Source organism: Peromyscus leucopus, chromosome 12, assembly GCF_004664715.2.
Source record: "Peromyscus leucopus breed LL Stock chromosome 12, UCI_PerLeu_2.1, whole genome shotgun sequence".
Classification (NCBI taxonomy): domain Eukaryota; kingdom Metazoa; phylum Chordata; class Mammalia; order Rodentia; family Cricetidae; genus Peromyscus; species Peromyscus leucopus.
In genome coordinates this window covers 2,374,860-2,392,764 of record NC_051073.1, presented here as the reverse complement: position 1 = coordinate 2,392,764, position 17,905 = coordinate 2,374,860, and the positions used below count along the sequence as shown (strand labels likewise).

Here is a 17,905-nt window from a genome sequence, read left to right as displayed (position 1 = left end):
GTCTGTATGTTACAGAGTACATGTGGAGGGCACAGGAAAACTTGCGGGCATGTTTTCTCCTTCTACTACATGGGTGTTGGGAGTCAAACTCAGGCCGTCAGGTTTGGAGGCAAGTACGTTCACGGAGTAGAACCACTCTTCCATGGCAGTGAGATGTCACCCTAATTACAGACAGTTCGTTTTTGGCCAAGCCCATGTTGCTAATCTCTTCTCCCCCAATGCTGTAAGGGAGACATAGGTATAAACTCTAGACCGTATTTTAAAAGATCTTTTGGAATGTGGCAGGATGAGTCTCCTCTTAATCATATGCTTTTGTCCAAAGTTCTGAGGGCTGGAGAGATGGCTCAGAGGCTGCTGCTTAACCGTGAGGACTGGAGTTTGGATCCCAGCACCCACGTGACAAGCCAGGTGCTTTGCTCACACCTGTAACCCCAGCTCTGACCTGGGCAGAGACTGGAGAGAACCACTGGGGCTTGCTGTTTCTAGCCGGGCCAAGAAAAACACAGAGCTATCCCAAAGAAATAGTTGGAAATGATAAAGGACAGCTGACATCCTCCCTGGCTTCTGTCCATGCACACAGGCACATGTAACCAACATAGATGCGCACACAAAGGATTCCTTTATATGTGCTTAAATGTGTCTGTGTAGAGGTATGTGCACATGAGTTAAACAGGTGCCCTGCGGGAGGCCGGAGGCATCAGGTCCCCCAGACCTGGAGTAAGAGGCAGTTGCCAGCCACCTGATTAGAGTGCCAGGAATCACCCGGGTTTCCGGGGACCTGGGTTTAATTCCCAACACTCACATGGAGGCTCACAAATAAAATTCCAGTTCCAGGGGCCACTCTCACTCAAACGACCACAGGATCTAACAAAAGCCATTTCCTAACAAGATAATCGGCGTCATGAAGAGCTGTCCACTCCAATCCTCCGCTTACAATGGAATTGCAATTGTTTGTTCAAAGACTCTCCTCAACAATACGAAGTGAAAACCCATCCGGGACTAGAGTCCCCAGCTTGTCACTTATTAGGGGACACAAACTACAGCACATGCACATACATACCAACCTTTAGGCACCATGTCACCCCGTGACCCACCATTTTCGTGAACTCCTCTGACCTCTCCATGTTCCTTCCATAGTGGCCACACTACACTCCAGACCCTCGACAGTACCGCAACACTTGCTTTTCTCAACGGAGCCATCTGTGAGGCCGCACCTGGAAGGCGGTCTGTGAAGGACAGAACCTTCTACACTAGATTCTTGTTCCCTTTCCCTCAGCAGGCGTCAGTAGTCCAGGCTGGCCTTGAACCTCTGATCCTGACACCACCTTCCAGGGCAGAGATCACAAGTTTACGCCACAGCTGTTTCAAACTCATTAAAAAAATAAAGAGGCTTGTCAAATGGACTAACTCTGATGTTTATCTCGAAGGAACGTTTTTACTATCTGTTCCAATTTTGTCTCTACAGATTTTCTTTTGCTGTTCTTCCAGACAGGGTCTCTGTTAAGTCCTGGAACTCACTTTGTAGAACAGGTTGGCCTTGAACTCAAGAGATCTGCCTGCCTGTGCCCGGGACTAAAGGTGTGCGCCAAAAGGGCCTCCCCCACCTCAACCCCCCCATCTACAGATATTTAACTACTTGCCTCTGCTTTCCTAGGGCTGGGATTAAAGGTGTGTGCCAACACACCAGCCTATCTCCAGTTACTAACCACATGCACATACATACATGTTGCTTCAGGTCATCTGGAAGCGACACACTCATCGGTACACTCAGACTTCCTTATGCTGTGCTGCTTTGGGGCATAGGAATGAGACCTCTAATAAAGAGCAATTTAAAGTTTTGCTGGTGTGTGTGTACCATGTGCATCCCTAGTGCCTGTGCAGCCCAAGAGCACATGGATCATCCCCTAAACTGGATCAGGATGGTCCCCAAGAATAGCAGGTGCTCTTAATTACTGAGCCATCTCCCCATCCCTAAAGAACAACTTTAAAGAAAGCTCTAAGGGCATGGTGGCATGTGCGTTTAATCCCAACACTTGAGAGGTACAGGTAGGTGTATCTCGGTGGGTTTGAAGCCAGCACTTTGAGTTCAACTTTAAGTTCCAGGACAGCCAGCCTCGTTAAAAAACTCATCTTTCAGACCCTGTTGTAGAATATTTTCCCCGCTCCTTTGGCAGTGTTGGGGAGACTCCAAGGCCATTCAGATGCTGGGCAAACACTAACACCAACTTACAGTTCCAGCCCACAGATATTTTCCTATGTGTTCTTAAACAGGAACAGAAATCTAACAATGAACAGAAAACTTCCCTGGCATGTATGAGGACCCAGAACATTACTAACCTGGTCACAGGTGCATGCCTGTGACCCCAGAATGTAAGGCAAGAAAATCAATTCAAGGCTACTAAGCAAGCTCAGAGGCCCATCCTCTGAACATGAACATACATATTACATGAGACTGTCTTAAGAATCTATCAAGTAAGGGGCTTGCACTGTTTCAAAGACCCAGTTTATCAATAACCCAAAGCGTCCCAGTCACCAGTAAGTTCAACACACATCTCAAGCCAAGTAAGTAAATCTCAAGAATAAGAAAAGCCATGTGTGATGGCACATGCCTTTAATACAGGCACCAATGAGACAGGCAGAAGGATATCTGAGTTGAGGTCAGTCTACAGAGTGAGTTCTAGGACAGCCAGGGCTACACAGATAGAAAAAAACAAAACAGAAGTTAATCAGAAAATTAAACCAACCAGGCACTTTGAATACTCTTTCACAACTGAGACTTTATTGGTTGAGTACACAGACATTTCAATTCTTAGAACATGGACCCAAACTCTAAGAGTCATACATTGTGTTCACGTACCCAAAAGAGCCATGTATTGTTTCTCTTTGAACTTATTCCAGTGATGTTCCATCCTAAGCTTGGCAAGTTTTCCCTAAGACCTCACATAACAATCAAATGCTCACAATCCTTAATTCCACTGACTCACAATTTTATGCCACATACAGTACATATTCAAAATTTCAATCTTTCACAGCACATTATCACAACTGTTAGGAAAATGGACTGCCATGACCAGAGACAGTTCTGACAGGGCAAGGACCGAGGAGTGGTTTTTTAGGATACAGTTCTACTAGAAACACGAGACCAGAAATAACTGAAAATATTCCAGACACAAATGCACGACCAAGACTCCAAGTATGCTTTGTGTTGTAAGATATAAAACTAGCCCCCTCTACGGAATGTTATGGTGACCCCCGAGACAGTCACAGCCTCTCCTGATTCAGTATCCTGCTATTTTCTGGTTGTACCAAAAAATAAACAACCAGCAAGTGATTTAACCTCTTAAAAAAATCATTTACACTTAAAAAATGGGATGAGGTGGGACTTCCTCCCACCTTTTAAAAATGTTTCTAGAGCTACTAAAAAACTCGCATTTACAAAATAGTTGATAAAAATATTCCTCTGGATTGTACAAGAAGGGAGGCGGGGACACTGACAGACACGATGGATGGTTAGTCGGACTTGGCTTCTTTCTCTTCGACTTCAGAGGCTGGACTCTGCAAAGCACAGGAAAAGCAAGGATTAAATATGCCGTATGTCACAGCCATAATCTCCACCATTGGCGCACTTCATCTCCACATAGCCCTGGCTATGCCTGGAATTTATTATATAGGCTAGGTTAGCCTCAAACTCAGAGATGCACCTTCCTCATATTTGACAATTAAGAAGCCAAGACAAGTGAATTTGTGAGTTCAAGGCCAGCCTGGTCTACAAAGCCAGTTCCAGGACAGCCAGTGCTACATAGTTAAGACCATGCCAAAAAGACTACTACTGTAATACTATTCTAGCTAGAGATTGGCTTGGTGGGAAAAGCTCCCTGCCACACAGAATAACTGACAGCTCTAATCCTCAGCACCCACACAAGTGCCAGGTGAGTGCTGCAGCCCACCTGTCATCCCAGCATGACTCAGCAAGGGATCAAAATACATAAAAATGGAGAATAACAGCAAAGGCCACCCACATCAACCTCTGGCCTCCAAGCATAGACAGTAAGTATGTATGTTCAGACACCATAAAAACTGAACATTCCAATTTGCCTTGCTAAGTTTAGCAAATACAACAAAGGGTTAGAAAAATTAGAATTGTTAAGCTTGTCAGGCATGGCAGCTCTTGGAGGCTGAGATAGGTCAATCAGTTCAGGACTAGATTAACATTGTACTGCACTTTGAGTCTTCCCCACAGCTCAAAAAAAGACTGAAATCAGGCTGGAGAGATGGCTCAGAGGTTAAGAGCACTAGCTGTTCTTCCAGAGGTCCTGAGTTCAATTCCCAGCAACCACATGGTGGCTCACAACCATCTGTCATGAGATCTGGTGCCCTCTTCTGGCCTGCAGGGACACATGCAGACAGAATACTGTATGCATAATAAATAAATCTTAAAACCCACATTTTTGTCACAAAGGGAATGAGTCTAATCATTTATGCACCCAGAATATGTAAACAGGGATTCCAGTGTAAGACCACTGCAGTGTTAGGCAGAGAAAACCAGTCCACTAGTTCCAACAAAGCCTTACAAAGTCATGTGAGAAAACCTTTATGACCTCTACATTCCATTCCTGGTAAATTGGCATAATCACATCCAAATAAAACCCAATTCACTAAAAAGTGTTACTCATTCATGAAGGAGAACTACACAGAACAGTTAATCATAAAAATCTAAACTGAGCTGGGAGGTGGTGGTGAATACTTTTAATTGCAGCCCCTGGGAGGCAGAGGCAGGCAAATCTGAGCTCAAGGCCAGCCTGGTCTACAAAGAGAAACTTGGGTTGGAAAAGTAAAACAAAACCTAACCTGCTACATAAAAAATCTAATTTAGCCGGGCAGTGGTGGTGCACACCTTTATTCCCAGCACTCGGGAGGCAGAGCCAGGCGGATCTCTGTGAGTTCGAGGCCAGCCTGGGCTATAGAGCGAGTTCCAGGAAAGGCGCAAAGCTACACAGAGAAACCCTGTCTCAAAAAAACAAAAATAAAAACAAACAAACGAATTTAACATCTGTAGATCAAACTCAGTATGTGAACGCATGCACGTGCACTCTTCTGACCTGGTTCTCAGCCTCTCCATTTTCTGCAGGCACATCTGTGGTTTGCTGGTCAGCCACCTCCGCCTGTTTGCCCTTTGCTCCCCTCTTCCCTTTTGTTTGCACTTTTTTGTCTGATGGTTTATCCTAAAACAAGAGCAAGAGAGTACTTTAATAACCTTTGCATTCAGTTTTGACTTGATGCAGACTGTATCCACAAAATACATCACAAACCAACCTCAGCAACTCTTACAGCCTTGTTATTGGACAACTTGAGATTCACTCCAAGGAGACAAAGATTCATCCCTAAAATTGCCATCACACATTAGCTATAAAGAAACCCAATCTTGTGCCATACTCTCCACAGCCCATGGCCACACGAGAGATTAAATGCAAAGGCCTTGTAATCCTATCAACCCAATAATTTCTTGTAATCATAAGTAATCCAACTACCCAACAACTATTGTCCTGAAGACTTGTACCCACACATGTGGACCATTCACCTTAACCATGTACCGAGTTGTAAGGTCATGTTGTCCTGCCACACAGTCCCTTGCTAGATACTATACAATGAGTAGCGAAAAAGATCAATTTTGAGTTATCATTTTCATTTGGATGTTTGCAGAATCTGAAACGTACAAGTATTAGTGTGAGTATATAACTTGAAACATTAACAGGTCATATTCAAATTACTTCCAGGCTGGACCACCAAGCCTGAGGAGGACCTCAGTTCTCCACATCCACAGGAAAGAATCAACTTCAAGTTCTGATCCTCACAAGCTGTGGCACAAACACATACCCACATCAGTAAGTGAATGTGATAAAAGCCAAAGTCCTTATGGGCCCAAGACAAACAAGCAAATCAACAGTGAGGGAACACAAGCGTGGGGTGCCCATACAGTAGGGTTGACTGTTCATCTGAACCATTCAAGACAGGGTTTCTGTTTAGTCCTTGCTGTCCTGGAACTCACTTTGTAGACAGACCAGGCTGGTCCTGAACTCGAGATCTGCCTGCCTCTGCCTCCCCAGTGTTTTGTTAAGGACAGGATTTCTGTGTAACAGTTCTGGTTGTCCTTGAACTTGTTTTGTAGACCAGGTTGGCCTTGAATTTACAAGAGATCCACCTGCCACTCCTGAGTGCCTTCAAAATGATTACTTTTAAAGAAGTAACACTCACAAGCTTATACTACAAGTTGGATGATTAAAACAAAGGCTTGTTAAAGAAACTGGACATAAAAACTTAATTGAAATCTAAGAACAAAGCCCTTCTCAAAAGTTTTTCTTTTGGAAAGCCACGGGCCAAGTCTGTTCCTCAAACAGAGGCCAGGTGTAAGGAGGGATGCATGCACGCTACCCCATCCTCTGTATTCAAAACACTTACCTCTCCACAGGAAAAGAAAATGACTACAAATGCTGCCCACCCCAAAGCTACAAGTCAAACACATGCTGCTCCTATTTAAGACGCTACAGGAAGATCAAAATATAAATAGTACAAGAAACTCAGCAAACCACTAAGAATGCCAAATAGTTCAGAGAACTGTACAGACCCCAATGAAGAGTCACTCCAGACCCTGACCAGTACTGTTTATGTCGGGATTACTGATGATCTGCGGCATGACAAAGTCTTAGTTGATGTTATCACCATTTCTTGAAGCTGTGTTTAAAAAGACCAAAAGCTGGGACTGGGGAGAGAGACAAGGCTTGGTGCTCTCCCTGAGGATCCAGGTTCAATTCCCAGCACTTACTTGGTGGCTCAAAACTGTCTGTTAGGTCCTTTTCTGGCCTCTAGAATGCACATACATACATGCAGACAAGATAGTGATACAAAAACTATCAGGGGTTGGAGAGATGGCTCAGACGTTAAGAGCACTGGTTGTTCTTCCAGGGGTCCTGAGTTCATTTCCCAGCAACCACATGATGGCTCACAACCATCTTCAGTGAAATCTGGTGCCCTCTTCCAGCCTGCAGGGATGCAGACAGAACACTGTATACAAATAAGTAAATATAAATATATATATAAACTATCGGGAAATCAGTTCAGTCTTTACTCAGGTCCATAAAATGTTCTTTTAAATTATGTGCATGCCTATGTGCCTGTGCATGGGCAAGCTGTGCCTGCAGAGGCCAAAAGAGGTTACCAGACCTTATCCCCTGGAGCCATGTGTGACTCGAACAGACCCAGGTCGCTCTGCAAAGAGTGTGCGCTCTTAACCGGTGAGTCATCTCTTCGGCTCATAAAGTGCTTTTCAGTCTTTTAAAAAGGCCTCTATCTGTGTACGAGTGTATGTGCACAGCCTGTACCTGGAGGTGCTGGAGGTTAGCAGGGAGTCTGAGACCTTGAAACGGGAGTTAGGGATGCTCGTGAGCTGCCCCCCACCCGGTGGGTGCCGGGACCTGCACCCTGGCCCTGTGCAAAACCAAACGCTCCTAACCCCAGGGATGCACCCAGCCGCTCCCAACAGCCTTCCCGAAACCACCGGAACGCCAACGGAGCGGCCTGCCTGCACATGCGTTTCGAAACCTACCTTTCCCGCGGCCTTCTTCGGCTTCGCGTCCACCTTGGCAGGGGCGGGCTTCTGGGGAGTCAAGGAAAAAAGGGGTAAGAAGAGGCGGCGAGCGGTCCCGCGGACGCCCGGTCCCCGCTCGCATGCCCGCTCGCCCGCCCGGCCCGGCCCGCGGTACTCACGGCCGACAGCCTCGCCGAGCGCCGCTTGGGCTGCGGAGAGAAAAGGGAGCGTGAACGCCGCGCTGGGCGACCCCCGCGGCGCCCCCGGCCCACCCCGGCCCACCCGGGCCCGCGCTCACCTCCGCCTTCGCCGCTCCGTCCGCGCTAACCTGGGGGAGCAAGCACACCGGAGAACAATGCGGCCGCGTGACGCCCCGCCCCGCCGCCCGCGCCCCCGAAGGTTCCAGAACCCGCACCCCCGAACCCCCGGGCCCAGGCCCGACCCCCGCCGCCCCCGACCCCGCGGCGGGCTCGGCCGCCCGACCGCCCCGCCGCGCTCACCTTCCTCTTGGGCATCGTGGCGGCGCTGGGTGGGAGGCGCGTGCGAGGCCGAACCCGTCACGGAGCTACACCGCCTCGGCCGCCACCGCACGAACTGCTGCGACCCGCCGCGGGGGCGGTGGGAGAACCGGATGGAACCGGATTGGGGCCCGCCCCTCCCCCCGCGCCTCCCGCCGGCCGGGCCGCCCCCGGCCCCCATTGGCTGCGAGGCCCACCGCGCCCGCGAGCGCCGCGGCCCGCGGCCCCGAATAGGCGCTGCGGCCTGTCACTCCGCCGCCTCGCCCCGCCCCCCCCCGGGCACCCCGCGGGCGCGACCCCGGCCGAGGGGCGGGCCGGAGCCGCCCGACCCCGCTAGGTAGTTTGTTTGAAGCCGACAGCAAAAGTGCGGTCTGCGCGCCGATTCGTCGGGGCGGGTCACGTGGCCGCCGCATCGCCGTCCCACAATGCCCCAGACGCCGGGCGCTCGCGGGGCCAGGTTCCCCCCGCGCGCCCTCGCTCGTGGCGTCTGTGCAGAGATGGCCAGGGTTCGTGACCCCCGCGCCCTCGCCCGTGGCGTCTGTGCAGAGATGGCCAGGATTCGTGAACGCCTCGGCGAGACTTGCCATGAGCCTGTGCTGGCGCCGGCGGGGCAGAGGAGCGATCCCCCCCCCCGCGGCCGGGAGAGCGCAGGCGCGCGCGGGCAGGTCGCGCAGGCGCAGCTTCTCCCGCGCGCCTTGACGGGCCTCGCGCTGGTGCGGTCCATCTGTGTTTATGTAACTTAGTTAAGGTGTAGCGCGTGCAGCTGTCGGGGTTTCGGGCTTGGGTCCCCGCCGGCCCGCCTGCATCATCCCGCAAGACGTCACCAACCGGAGGCTTCCTGTGCTTGAGTGTGTGCAGGAATCCCACCCGCCCCTACGGGGCCTGTGCCTTCGCTCAGCCGCCCTGTTGGTTTTAGCTCTGAATTCCGAAGCCAGGAAGATGGCACATAACCTTCTTTGTTTAAGGAAAGCCGTTAATATTGAGTACACTGTGAGAAGGCAGACAGCAGGCTGGGTGGTAGAGTCCTACCTGCAGCCATATTACTGCTGCTCGATTGTAAGAAATACATCTTTACCTACTCTGAAACTTGCATATGGGACAGGGAATCCGAATCTTATTTTTTGCAACTTTTAAGATTCTTATGCAAATGTATTCACCCCCCTACCCAGTTAAACCTTGTTTTCTGAAAGGCCCATTCCTGTATTCCTTGGATTAGATTCCTAGGATTAGATGGCCTGAAGCAGTGAGCTGATTGACTCTGTCCCCTTCTCCTGTGGGCCACGTCTCCCTAATTAAGACTGTGAGGTCGGAAGCTGGTGGTGGTGGCGGCGGCGCTGGCTTTAATCCCAGCACTCAGGAGGCAGAGGCAGGAGGATCTCTGAGTTCGAGGCCAACCTGGTCTAACAGGGAGTTCCAGAACAACCAAGACTACACAGAGAAACCCTGTCTCGAAAAACTAAAAAAAAAGACTGTGAGGTCGGGTCCCAGCCAATGGGGAAAAGACACTGTCACCACCTAAGTTAGAATACAAACAAAATGCTCTTCCAGACTGTTCTGTCTTCTGATTGTACCCTCTTGATTTGGATCTCTGAGTTCGAGGCCAGCCTAGTTTACAGAACAAGTTCCAGGACAACCAAAGCTACATGGAGAAACCCTGTCTCAAAAACAAAACAGGTAGTTTGCCGGTTACAGAGAGCCCATCAGAGATGACCATTCAGACACAGTTTACAGCCGACTCAAAGCCTTTATTCCAGCCCACTGGACTACACTCAGGTATTCAGGACACAAGTATAGCCCAGAGCATTTAGACAAAGGGGCTTTTAAAGGCAAAAACTACATTCCGGTATCTTGCTCTGCAGCTGCAGGGGGAAGTATTCACAGGTAATCAGTTTAACAGGAGCTAAGTTAGCTGGGACATCTTGGCCTTCCTAGGATGGAGTGGGAAGTTTTCTACTGGATTCTCCATCAAGGAGAGCAAATTCTAGTTTAATCCAAAATGGCCTGAGCAAGAAAGAACCCAAGATGGAGGAAGCTCTGTACTGCCATGCCCGTCACATTCCCCACTATGAATTAAATTATTAACCAGTCCTGTTCTAGTTGGGCACAGTGGGTCCTAGGGACCCATGCCGTTGAGTCTGCAGGGTCCCATCATTAGCCTGATCAGAATAAGAATCAACGGTCTAGCTAATGCTAACAGTAAAGTGGTCAGCCACAGGGACCAGGCAAACAGAGACAGATATCAATTATCTGATCTATGCCTCCTTTCTTTACTTCCTTTGAGGTTTTCTCTGACCATGGTAAGGTTTTCACTAATTACCAGTTAACTTGGAAACAAGTTTCTCCTAAGGCCATGCAAAGTCCTCCCTGCTTCATAAAAAGAGGATCTAGCCTCCTTCAGTTCTGTAGGACTACCTCTATGAGGAACTTGGCTCTTGAGTCAACTTGGCTCTCCAGCCTGGAGATAGATTCTCTAAACGGCCTAAGTCTAAATCTATCTGGGAACCGAGTCCAAAGTTTTGATTCCTAACAATCAAGGCTGAGGTGCCCATGACAGTTTTACTGGCTATTCCTGCCCCTGCTAGAATCAGAACCAGAACTGGGGTTCATTTGACCTTCATTAACATTTCCTCCCTCTTCTCCATTGTAGGCATCCCCAGAGGATAACAGAGACCAGTGTACATAGAGTGAGGGTGTGGCTTTCCATTGAGTCGGAGGAGGCTCGTTTAGTACTAGTCAGTCCACTAGTACAAACAAGCCAGGTAATTTGAGGACATGATGCCGGTCCCTCGTCCTTGGTAGAGCATGTATAGAATTGTAATTCCTGAAGGCCTTTTTCTAGCCAGTCTTCTCTACAACCTGATTTACTGATCCCTGTTCCTTCCCTAGATCCATAGTGTTCCATCTCAGAAGGGACCTAAGAGAGCAGAGATCGACACAAAAGATAGTTTCCCATCTGTGGTTTTTCTGACTTCCAGTGTCCAGGTTTGGGGCTGATGGGGATTGTGTATCCTGCCTTAGTAAACTCAGGTTATTTTCATCTTTAAGGGGTCTGAGTCCAAGTCCATCTGTCCTTGTCCTTAGTGGTTTTCCCCATCCCCCATGGTATGACACCAGTCACTTCCCAGACTCAGGGAAAGGATAGGTCTGCTGTCTGGCAGCATCCATCATCCTTGTTACCTTGTTTGGCCAGTTCTTATTTCACTAGTCACTCTTGCCCCAGGGTGTATTCTCTACAGTCCAGTAAACTGGGTTACCAGGACTGGGAGAGGCCTCATGTTAGACCTGAGAAAAAGACATTTCCATGACCATCTAACTAAAGTAAGCAGTATTTAGATGTGCACAAGAGGACTGCCTTCCCCCTCCCCCCCGTAAGTCGGGGTTTCAGAGGGCAGCCTCTCACTGTCTTTTGAGGTCCCTTTTATGGGGAAGGATTAGGGTTGGCAGTGTTGTGCCCAGGTCGCAACACCGCAACACCACTGCAGAGCTGATACTGGATGCAAGCACACAGAGGTTTTTTAATAACAAAGCAAGCCCGGGGTGGAGGAGGACGGCCAGAGCACTCACTTTAAGGGGTTTATATAGGAAAGGTTTACATGCAGAGAGTCACATATCTTGGGAATTGGACAGGGGGCTAGGGGTAGGTAGTTCTTTGTAGTTACTGGCTGAACTATAAGCCTGAGGTTACTGACAGCTAACTGGATTCACGGTATCTGCAGAGACATAAATGTTTTACTCCCTATGTTTTGCTTTTGCTAAACCCAGGATATATACATTCAGATTTATTGTTCCAGTCCTATTTTCCCATAAGTTCAATTTCTGGTCAGGTGAGTCCCTTACTCCTGATATCCTATTTTACCAAGTCCAGGATATATAGAGTTATTGTTCCAGCCTTACCTTCCCATGTGTTCAACTTCTGGTCAGTTCTAAAACTGCTGGTCAGCAAATACCTTTAGAGGAGGGGGAGAGCATCTCTCAAGATGGCTGCTGATTTTTCCCTTTCAGCAGACAACAGTTGTGGAGATAGTTGGCTGTTAGCACTGGATGGGAGAATGGGGGCTCAGGACTGCCTGTGGGGTAGTGCAAGACTCCTCATGTGGAAGGGGAGTCATCGAGGTACCAAGGGCAATCGTATATCCCAGGTTCAGGAGCTTAGCAAGGCAAAGGGCCGAGTATACATCATGGGGTCACCGAGTTCAGCGTAGGTTGAAAAACATAGTTTTCAGGATACATTAAGCTTGGGAAACAGAAACCTGCTTTGGTTTCACACCCACCGGTTCTGGGGACACTTCCTCTGTGGCTCTATCCCCTCTGGCCTCTGGGGAATCCCCTTTTCAGTGGCTATGTTCTTGGGATGCTCACTCTCCCTTCCAGTTTAGATCTGTTTCTCCAACCGACAGAACTGACAGAAACACAGAAACACCCCCTGAATAGGGAGACGCAGTCATACAGAAAGACACGTAGTAAAGACAAACAGGAGTGGCCACCACACATTTAGACACCAGAACTGACCGGGGGAGTAGGAAGATGTCTCACACATATCCTGGACACAGGATCTCCGGTCATGTCTGACCTCCCTTCTTGTTTCCTAGCCAGATATTACAGACCAAACTTGATTCCACAGGTGTTCAGACCATGACTTCCAATTTCCCTTTTTTTTCTCTCCTGGGTGGCAGCGTCGGTGTGCCTCCAGAGTAACTGGCAACAATCACTCACAAAGGATTTTCTTGGGGCTCTGGAACATCTCAGGGTGCGTACTCCCTAAGAGTTCTCTCCAGCCTGTGCGCTCTTCCCCACTCCTAGGGGTCCAGAGGCCTCTAAGTGTCTAGGTTCAGACTCTGGGCATCTCGCCTGGGCCTCCAAAATGTTATGTCTGTGGAGAGCTCCCCATAACATTTTGGAGGCCCAGGTGAGATGCCCAGAGTCTGAACCTAAGAAGACCACTCACAGTTTATAGTCAAAGTCTTTACTCCAGCAGGCTCAGATGATTACACTCAGGTATTCAGGACCAAAGCATGGCCCCGAGCATTTAGACCAAGGGACTGTCAAAGGGAAAACCACATTCTCGTATCTCGCTCTGCAGCTGCAGGGGAGGTTTGCACAAGCCTGCAGTTTACAGGAGCTAAGGTGAGTTAGCAGGGACATCTTGGCCTCAGGTCCTAGAACAGGGTTGGGTAATTTTCCACAGGATCCTCCATCGAGGAGATCACATTCTAGTTAAACCCGAAATGGCCTGAGCCTGAACAAGAATCCAAGATGGAGGAGCCTCTGCACCGCCTTGCCCAGAGGTGTCAGCTGGAGTAATAGTCTCTTTCTTTGTGACCCCTAACAAATTTAGTGGGGTTCTATAGAAAAACGTTTTAATGAAATGTGGCCAGCTGGAGCTGGAGGGGAGGAAAAGTCATAGAAGCACTTGGGGTGAGACGTTGGAAGCAGACCCACTAGCCATCATCTGGGAGCCGATGGGGCAAGCTGCCTTGAGACTGAGCAGCTGCATAGAAAAATGAGTGAATATTTAGAACTTCAACCATGTGAATCCAGTTAAAACAAAGACTTCTGCTCTCCGTTTTCAAAAAAGCTGAGCCGGGCTCGGTGGCGCACGCCTTTAATCCCAGCACTCGGGAGGCAGAGGCAGGCGGATCTCTGTGAGTTCGAGGCCAGGCTGGTCTACAGAGCGAGACCCAGGACAAGCACAAAGCTACACAGAGAAACCCTGTCTTGAAAAACAAAAACAAAAACAAAAAGCCGTGACTCAGACCCCCCCCCCCTCCTCTCTCTCTCTCTCTCTCTCTCTCTCTCTCTCTCTCTCTCTGTGTATCTCCCTAGGTCTGGTTTTTCTGCCCCACCCCTTTTCCTCCTAATAAAGCTCTGATATTGGGTAGTCGTGGCCTCTCCACGCGGTAACCAGCGGTAACCAGTGTTAATCACTTTCCATTCTTACAATTCTCACCGAAGCCTGACGTGTTTAGGGTGTCTGTACTCTTGTCTTCCTTGCCTCAGTGGTGTCTGTCCACCATTTTCTGCTACCTCAACTTTTGTGTCTCCAGTAGGCTGGGCAGCCCTCACTTCATGGCCATGTTAATTAACATGCATGTCTTCTCTCTGGCAAACACATTCCCTAACCTGAATCTCTGGGCACAACCCCCTCCCAGTGAGGCTTTCCTTGTGACATCTCTTCTGCTCTTTGTCTTATTTGCACACCGCACTGGCAATGTGAAGGGCTCCAGCAGGCCTGTGTGGGGCAAACACGGCTCCCCTTCCCCCATCCCCTCTGCCTTGCTAAAAACAGATCACATTCCTGAAGCCAGCCCCCAAGGTCTGTTCCTTTATTTGGCCACTTCCTCCCTCTGAGGCTGACCACCAAGGTCCAGCTATCAAAGTATTGAAGTCCAGCAGTCAAAAGCCTCCTTTTGGCTACCCTAATTAACATGCCCAATCAAAATTAAACACCTTATCCTAACATGAAGTTTCCCCCTTTTCCTTCATAAATCGCCATTTGCCTATGGGCCATGTCCTCTCTCCTCTATCCCCAGGCTGTCCTTTGTCCCTGCAAGGCAAATGTCCTTTCACCTTCTCCCTTGTTCCCTTTCCCATCTCCCTCGTCTTCGGTTTCCTGTCTTTGTCTCTTATTCCCTGACCTTTGTCCCTCTGGGGCAAATGAATCTCTTTTGCGTCAAAGAGATTTTGGTTTTGGGGTGTCTTGTGCTGATACCAGTCCCATAACAGTCCTTTGCGTGTTCAAGATTCATCTCAGGAGGAACACACAAGAAGTGGAGCAGTGGTCACCCATGGCGGGGCAGCTTGGCAGGGCAAGAGTGAAACTCAGCTTTTCTCTCTTTTGGTAGCTTTTTTAAAGGGAACCCTTGCCAGGTGGTGGTGGTGGCACACACTTTTAATCCTAGCACTCAGGAGGCAGAGGCAGGCAGATTTCTGAGTTCAAGGCCAGTTTGGTCTACAGAGCAAGTTCCAGGACAGGCAAGGCTACACAGAGAAACCCTGTCTTGAAAAACAAACAAGAAGGAAGGAAGGAAGAAAAAAGAAAGGTAAAAACCTAATTCTGTGATGAACATAGCAGTCCGTAGCATTTATGGATATTTCAGAAGAACACTAAGCCTGCCAGAGTTTAGTCAAATCGTTTAGTCCTTGCCTCCAAATATGGGCAGGAAGGATTACTTTCATTCCATGTTTCTCCCTAACATGGCTCAAAGGAGAATCACTCCCTCACAGAACAGCTATTTAATACTCAAGAAAAAATGAAAAAAAATTTTTTTTAAATTCTGATGTTAAGGGAACTTGCTCTACCTGCTTCCCGAGAGCCTGGGAACAAGCGTGGGTTGGCTGGCTCCTGTAAACTAACGGTAAAGACAGAGGCAGTGGTACAGGCAGCACACTCACCTGATGTGCTCCGAGGGAGGACGGTGGTCCAGACCTAGAGCGGGGAACCGCTTTAAGTTTTATTAACCCGCAACCGTGATTTTCAGCTTTGACCAGAATAATAATAATAAAAAAGTGGAATTTTGTTGTTGTTTTAAGACAGGGTCTGAGGTAGACCACAATGGCCTTCAAGTCAGTATCTCCTGTCTCCGGAATGCTGAGATTCTAGGCACGCACCATTATGTCTGTCAGCAAAATGTTCTGTTAACAGCAACACTCTTACCTTTATACAATGAAAAGGCAAAAATACTTATGCATCCTTTCTTGGAACTGTTGTAAGACTTTATTTTGGTATAACAAAGGATAAAGCAAAGGGATATAAATAACCTTTGTAGTTAAGTGACTTACTTAAAATATGTTTTTTATTTGAATGCTTTTTCATTTTTCCTTTTCAGAGAAATCAAAATGGGCTGGAGAGACAGCTCAGCAGTTAAGAGTTCTTGCAGGCCAGGTGGCGGTGGCACACTCTTTTAATTCCAGCACTCGGGAGGCAGAGCCAGGCAGATCTCTGTGAGTTCGAGGTCTGCAGAGCGAGATCCAGGACAGGAACCAAAACTACACAGAGAAACCCTGTCTCGAAAAACAAAAACAAAAACACAAACAAAAAAGAGTTCTTGCAGAGGACCCAGGTTCAGTTCACCCACATCAGGTGGCTCACAACTTCCTGTAACTCCAGAGGTCCAGCAACCTCTCTGGCCTCGGCTGGCACCTCCACAAAGGTAGTTCACTTACTGTTGCAGAATATTACTTTAACTATGTAAAGGTGTGTTGCTTTTGTTTATGCTGCATTTGTTTTACCTTGCCTGCCTAAGGCACCTGATTGGTCTAATAAAAAACTAAAAGGTCAGTAGCTAGGCAGTAGAAGGATAGGCGGGCTGGTGAGCAGACAGAATAAGTAGTCGAGAAATCTAGACTCAAGAGGGAATAAGGGAGGAAGAGAGAGAGGCCTATGGCCAGCCAGCCAGGCAGCTACTGGGAGGGGGGGAGGAAAGCAGGACGTACAGAAGGAAAGAAAGGTTAAAAAGCCCCATGGCAGGGGCTGGAGAGATGACTCAGAGGTTAAAAGCATTGGCTGCTCTTCCAGAGGCCTGAGTTCAATTCCCACAACCACATGGTGGTTCACAACCATCTATAATGAGATCTGGTGCCCTCTTCTGGCCTGCAGGTATACGTGCAGGCAGAACACTGTATATATAATAAATAAATCTTAAATTTTTTTTTTCTAATTTTATGTGAATTGGTATTTTGCCTGCATGTACGTCTGTGAGTGTCAGATCCTCTGGAACTGGAGTCACAGACAGTTCTGAACTGTGTTGTGGGTGCTGGGAATTGAATCTAGGTCCTCTGGAAAAGCAGCCAGTGCTTTTAACCTCTGAGCCATCTCTTTGGCCCTCTTGATTTTTTAAAAGATTTATTTTTATTACTTTAATCATGTGTATGTATGTGGGGGGTAGGTGCATATGAGTGCGAGTACCCACAGAGGTCAGAGGTGTGAGATCCCCCTGCAGCTGAGCTGAGGAATAGGTAGTGGTAAGCTGCCTGACGGTGCTTTTCTCTCTTTCCTTCCTCCTTCCTTCCTTCCTTCCTTCCTTCCTTCCTTCCTTCCTTCCTTCCTTCCTTCCTTCCTTCCTTCTTTCCTTCCTTCTTTCTTTCTTCCTTCTTTTTTTTTTTTTCGAGACAGGGTTTCTCTGTGTAGCTTTGTGCCTTTTCCTGGAACTCACTCTGTAGCCCAGGCTGGCCTCGAACTCACAGAGATCTGCCTGGCTCTGCCTCCTGAGTGCTGGGATTAAAGGTGTGCTCCACCACTGCAGATGCAGTATGTGCTCTTTATTTCTGAATAATCTCTCCAGCCCCACTTGATTTCCTTTTTAAAAAAGTGTTTTTTTATGGGGTCTGGAGAGTTGACTCAGCAGTTCAAAGCACCATTGCTCTTGCAGAGGACCCAGGTTCAATTCCCAGCACCCACAGAATGGCTTACAAACACCTGTGCATAGGGTACATAAATATACATGCAGGCAAAACACCCATACACACAATATATACATTTTTTCAAAGTTGTTGTTTTATGTGTATGTGTGAATGTAGGTATGTTGTAGTTGGAATTTTCTTTGGGCTGCCAACCAACTCCCAAATAAAGACACAGAGACTTATTAGTTATGAATGCTCAGCCTTTAGCTTATGCTTGTCCCACTATGTAGATGAATTTCTAAACAGTCTCATTAAATAAGAAACACAGAGCCAAATACAAAGGCAATAGCTGAAGAGATCAGAGAAACAGCAAATAGCTGAGACTAGCCTTAACTTAACGCCACGCTGTAGCTTCCCCAGAGAGAGAGTGAGCTTCTTCCTGTCTAACCTGCGTTTTTATTGCCTT

The 17,905-nt window shown here is 48.1% G+C and overlaps 1 protein-coding gene across 1 annotated transcript; it reads right to left on the bottom strand.

Annotated features, from left to right (window-relative positions):
• Positions 1 to 3,383: 3,383 nt before the first annotated feature.
• On the bottom strand, positions 3,384 to 8,219 carry Hmgn1 (high mobility group nucleosome binding domain 1). Its single transcript, XM_028879933.2, has 6 exons — positions 8,083 to 8,219; positions 7,881 to 7,910; positions 7,762 to 7,791; positions 7,601 to 7,651; positions 5,100 to 5,222; positions 3,384 to 3,555 (listed from the first exon to the last, which is right to left on the bottom strand). Exons 1-6 carry the CDS (start codon positions 8,095 to 8,097, stop codon positions 3,511 to 3,513), a joined length of 294 nt encoding a protein of 97 aa, XP_028735766.1. The 5' UTR covers positions 8,098 to 8,219; the 3' UTR covers positions 3,384 to 3,510.
• Positions 8,220 to 17,905: the final 9,686 nt, after the last annotated feature.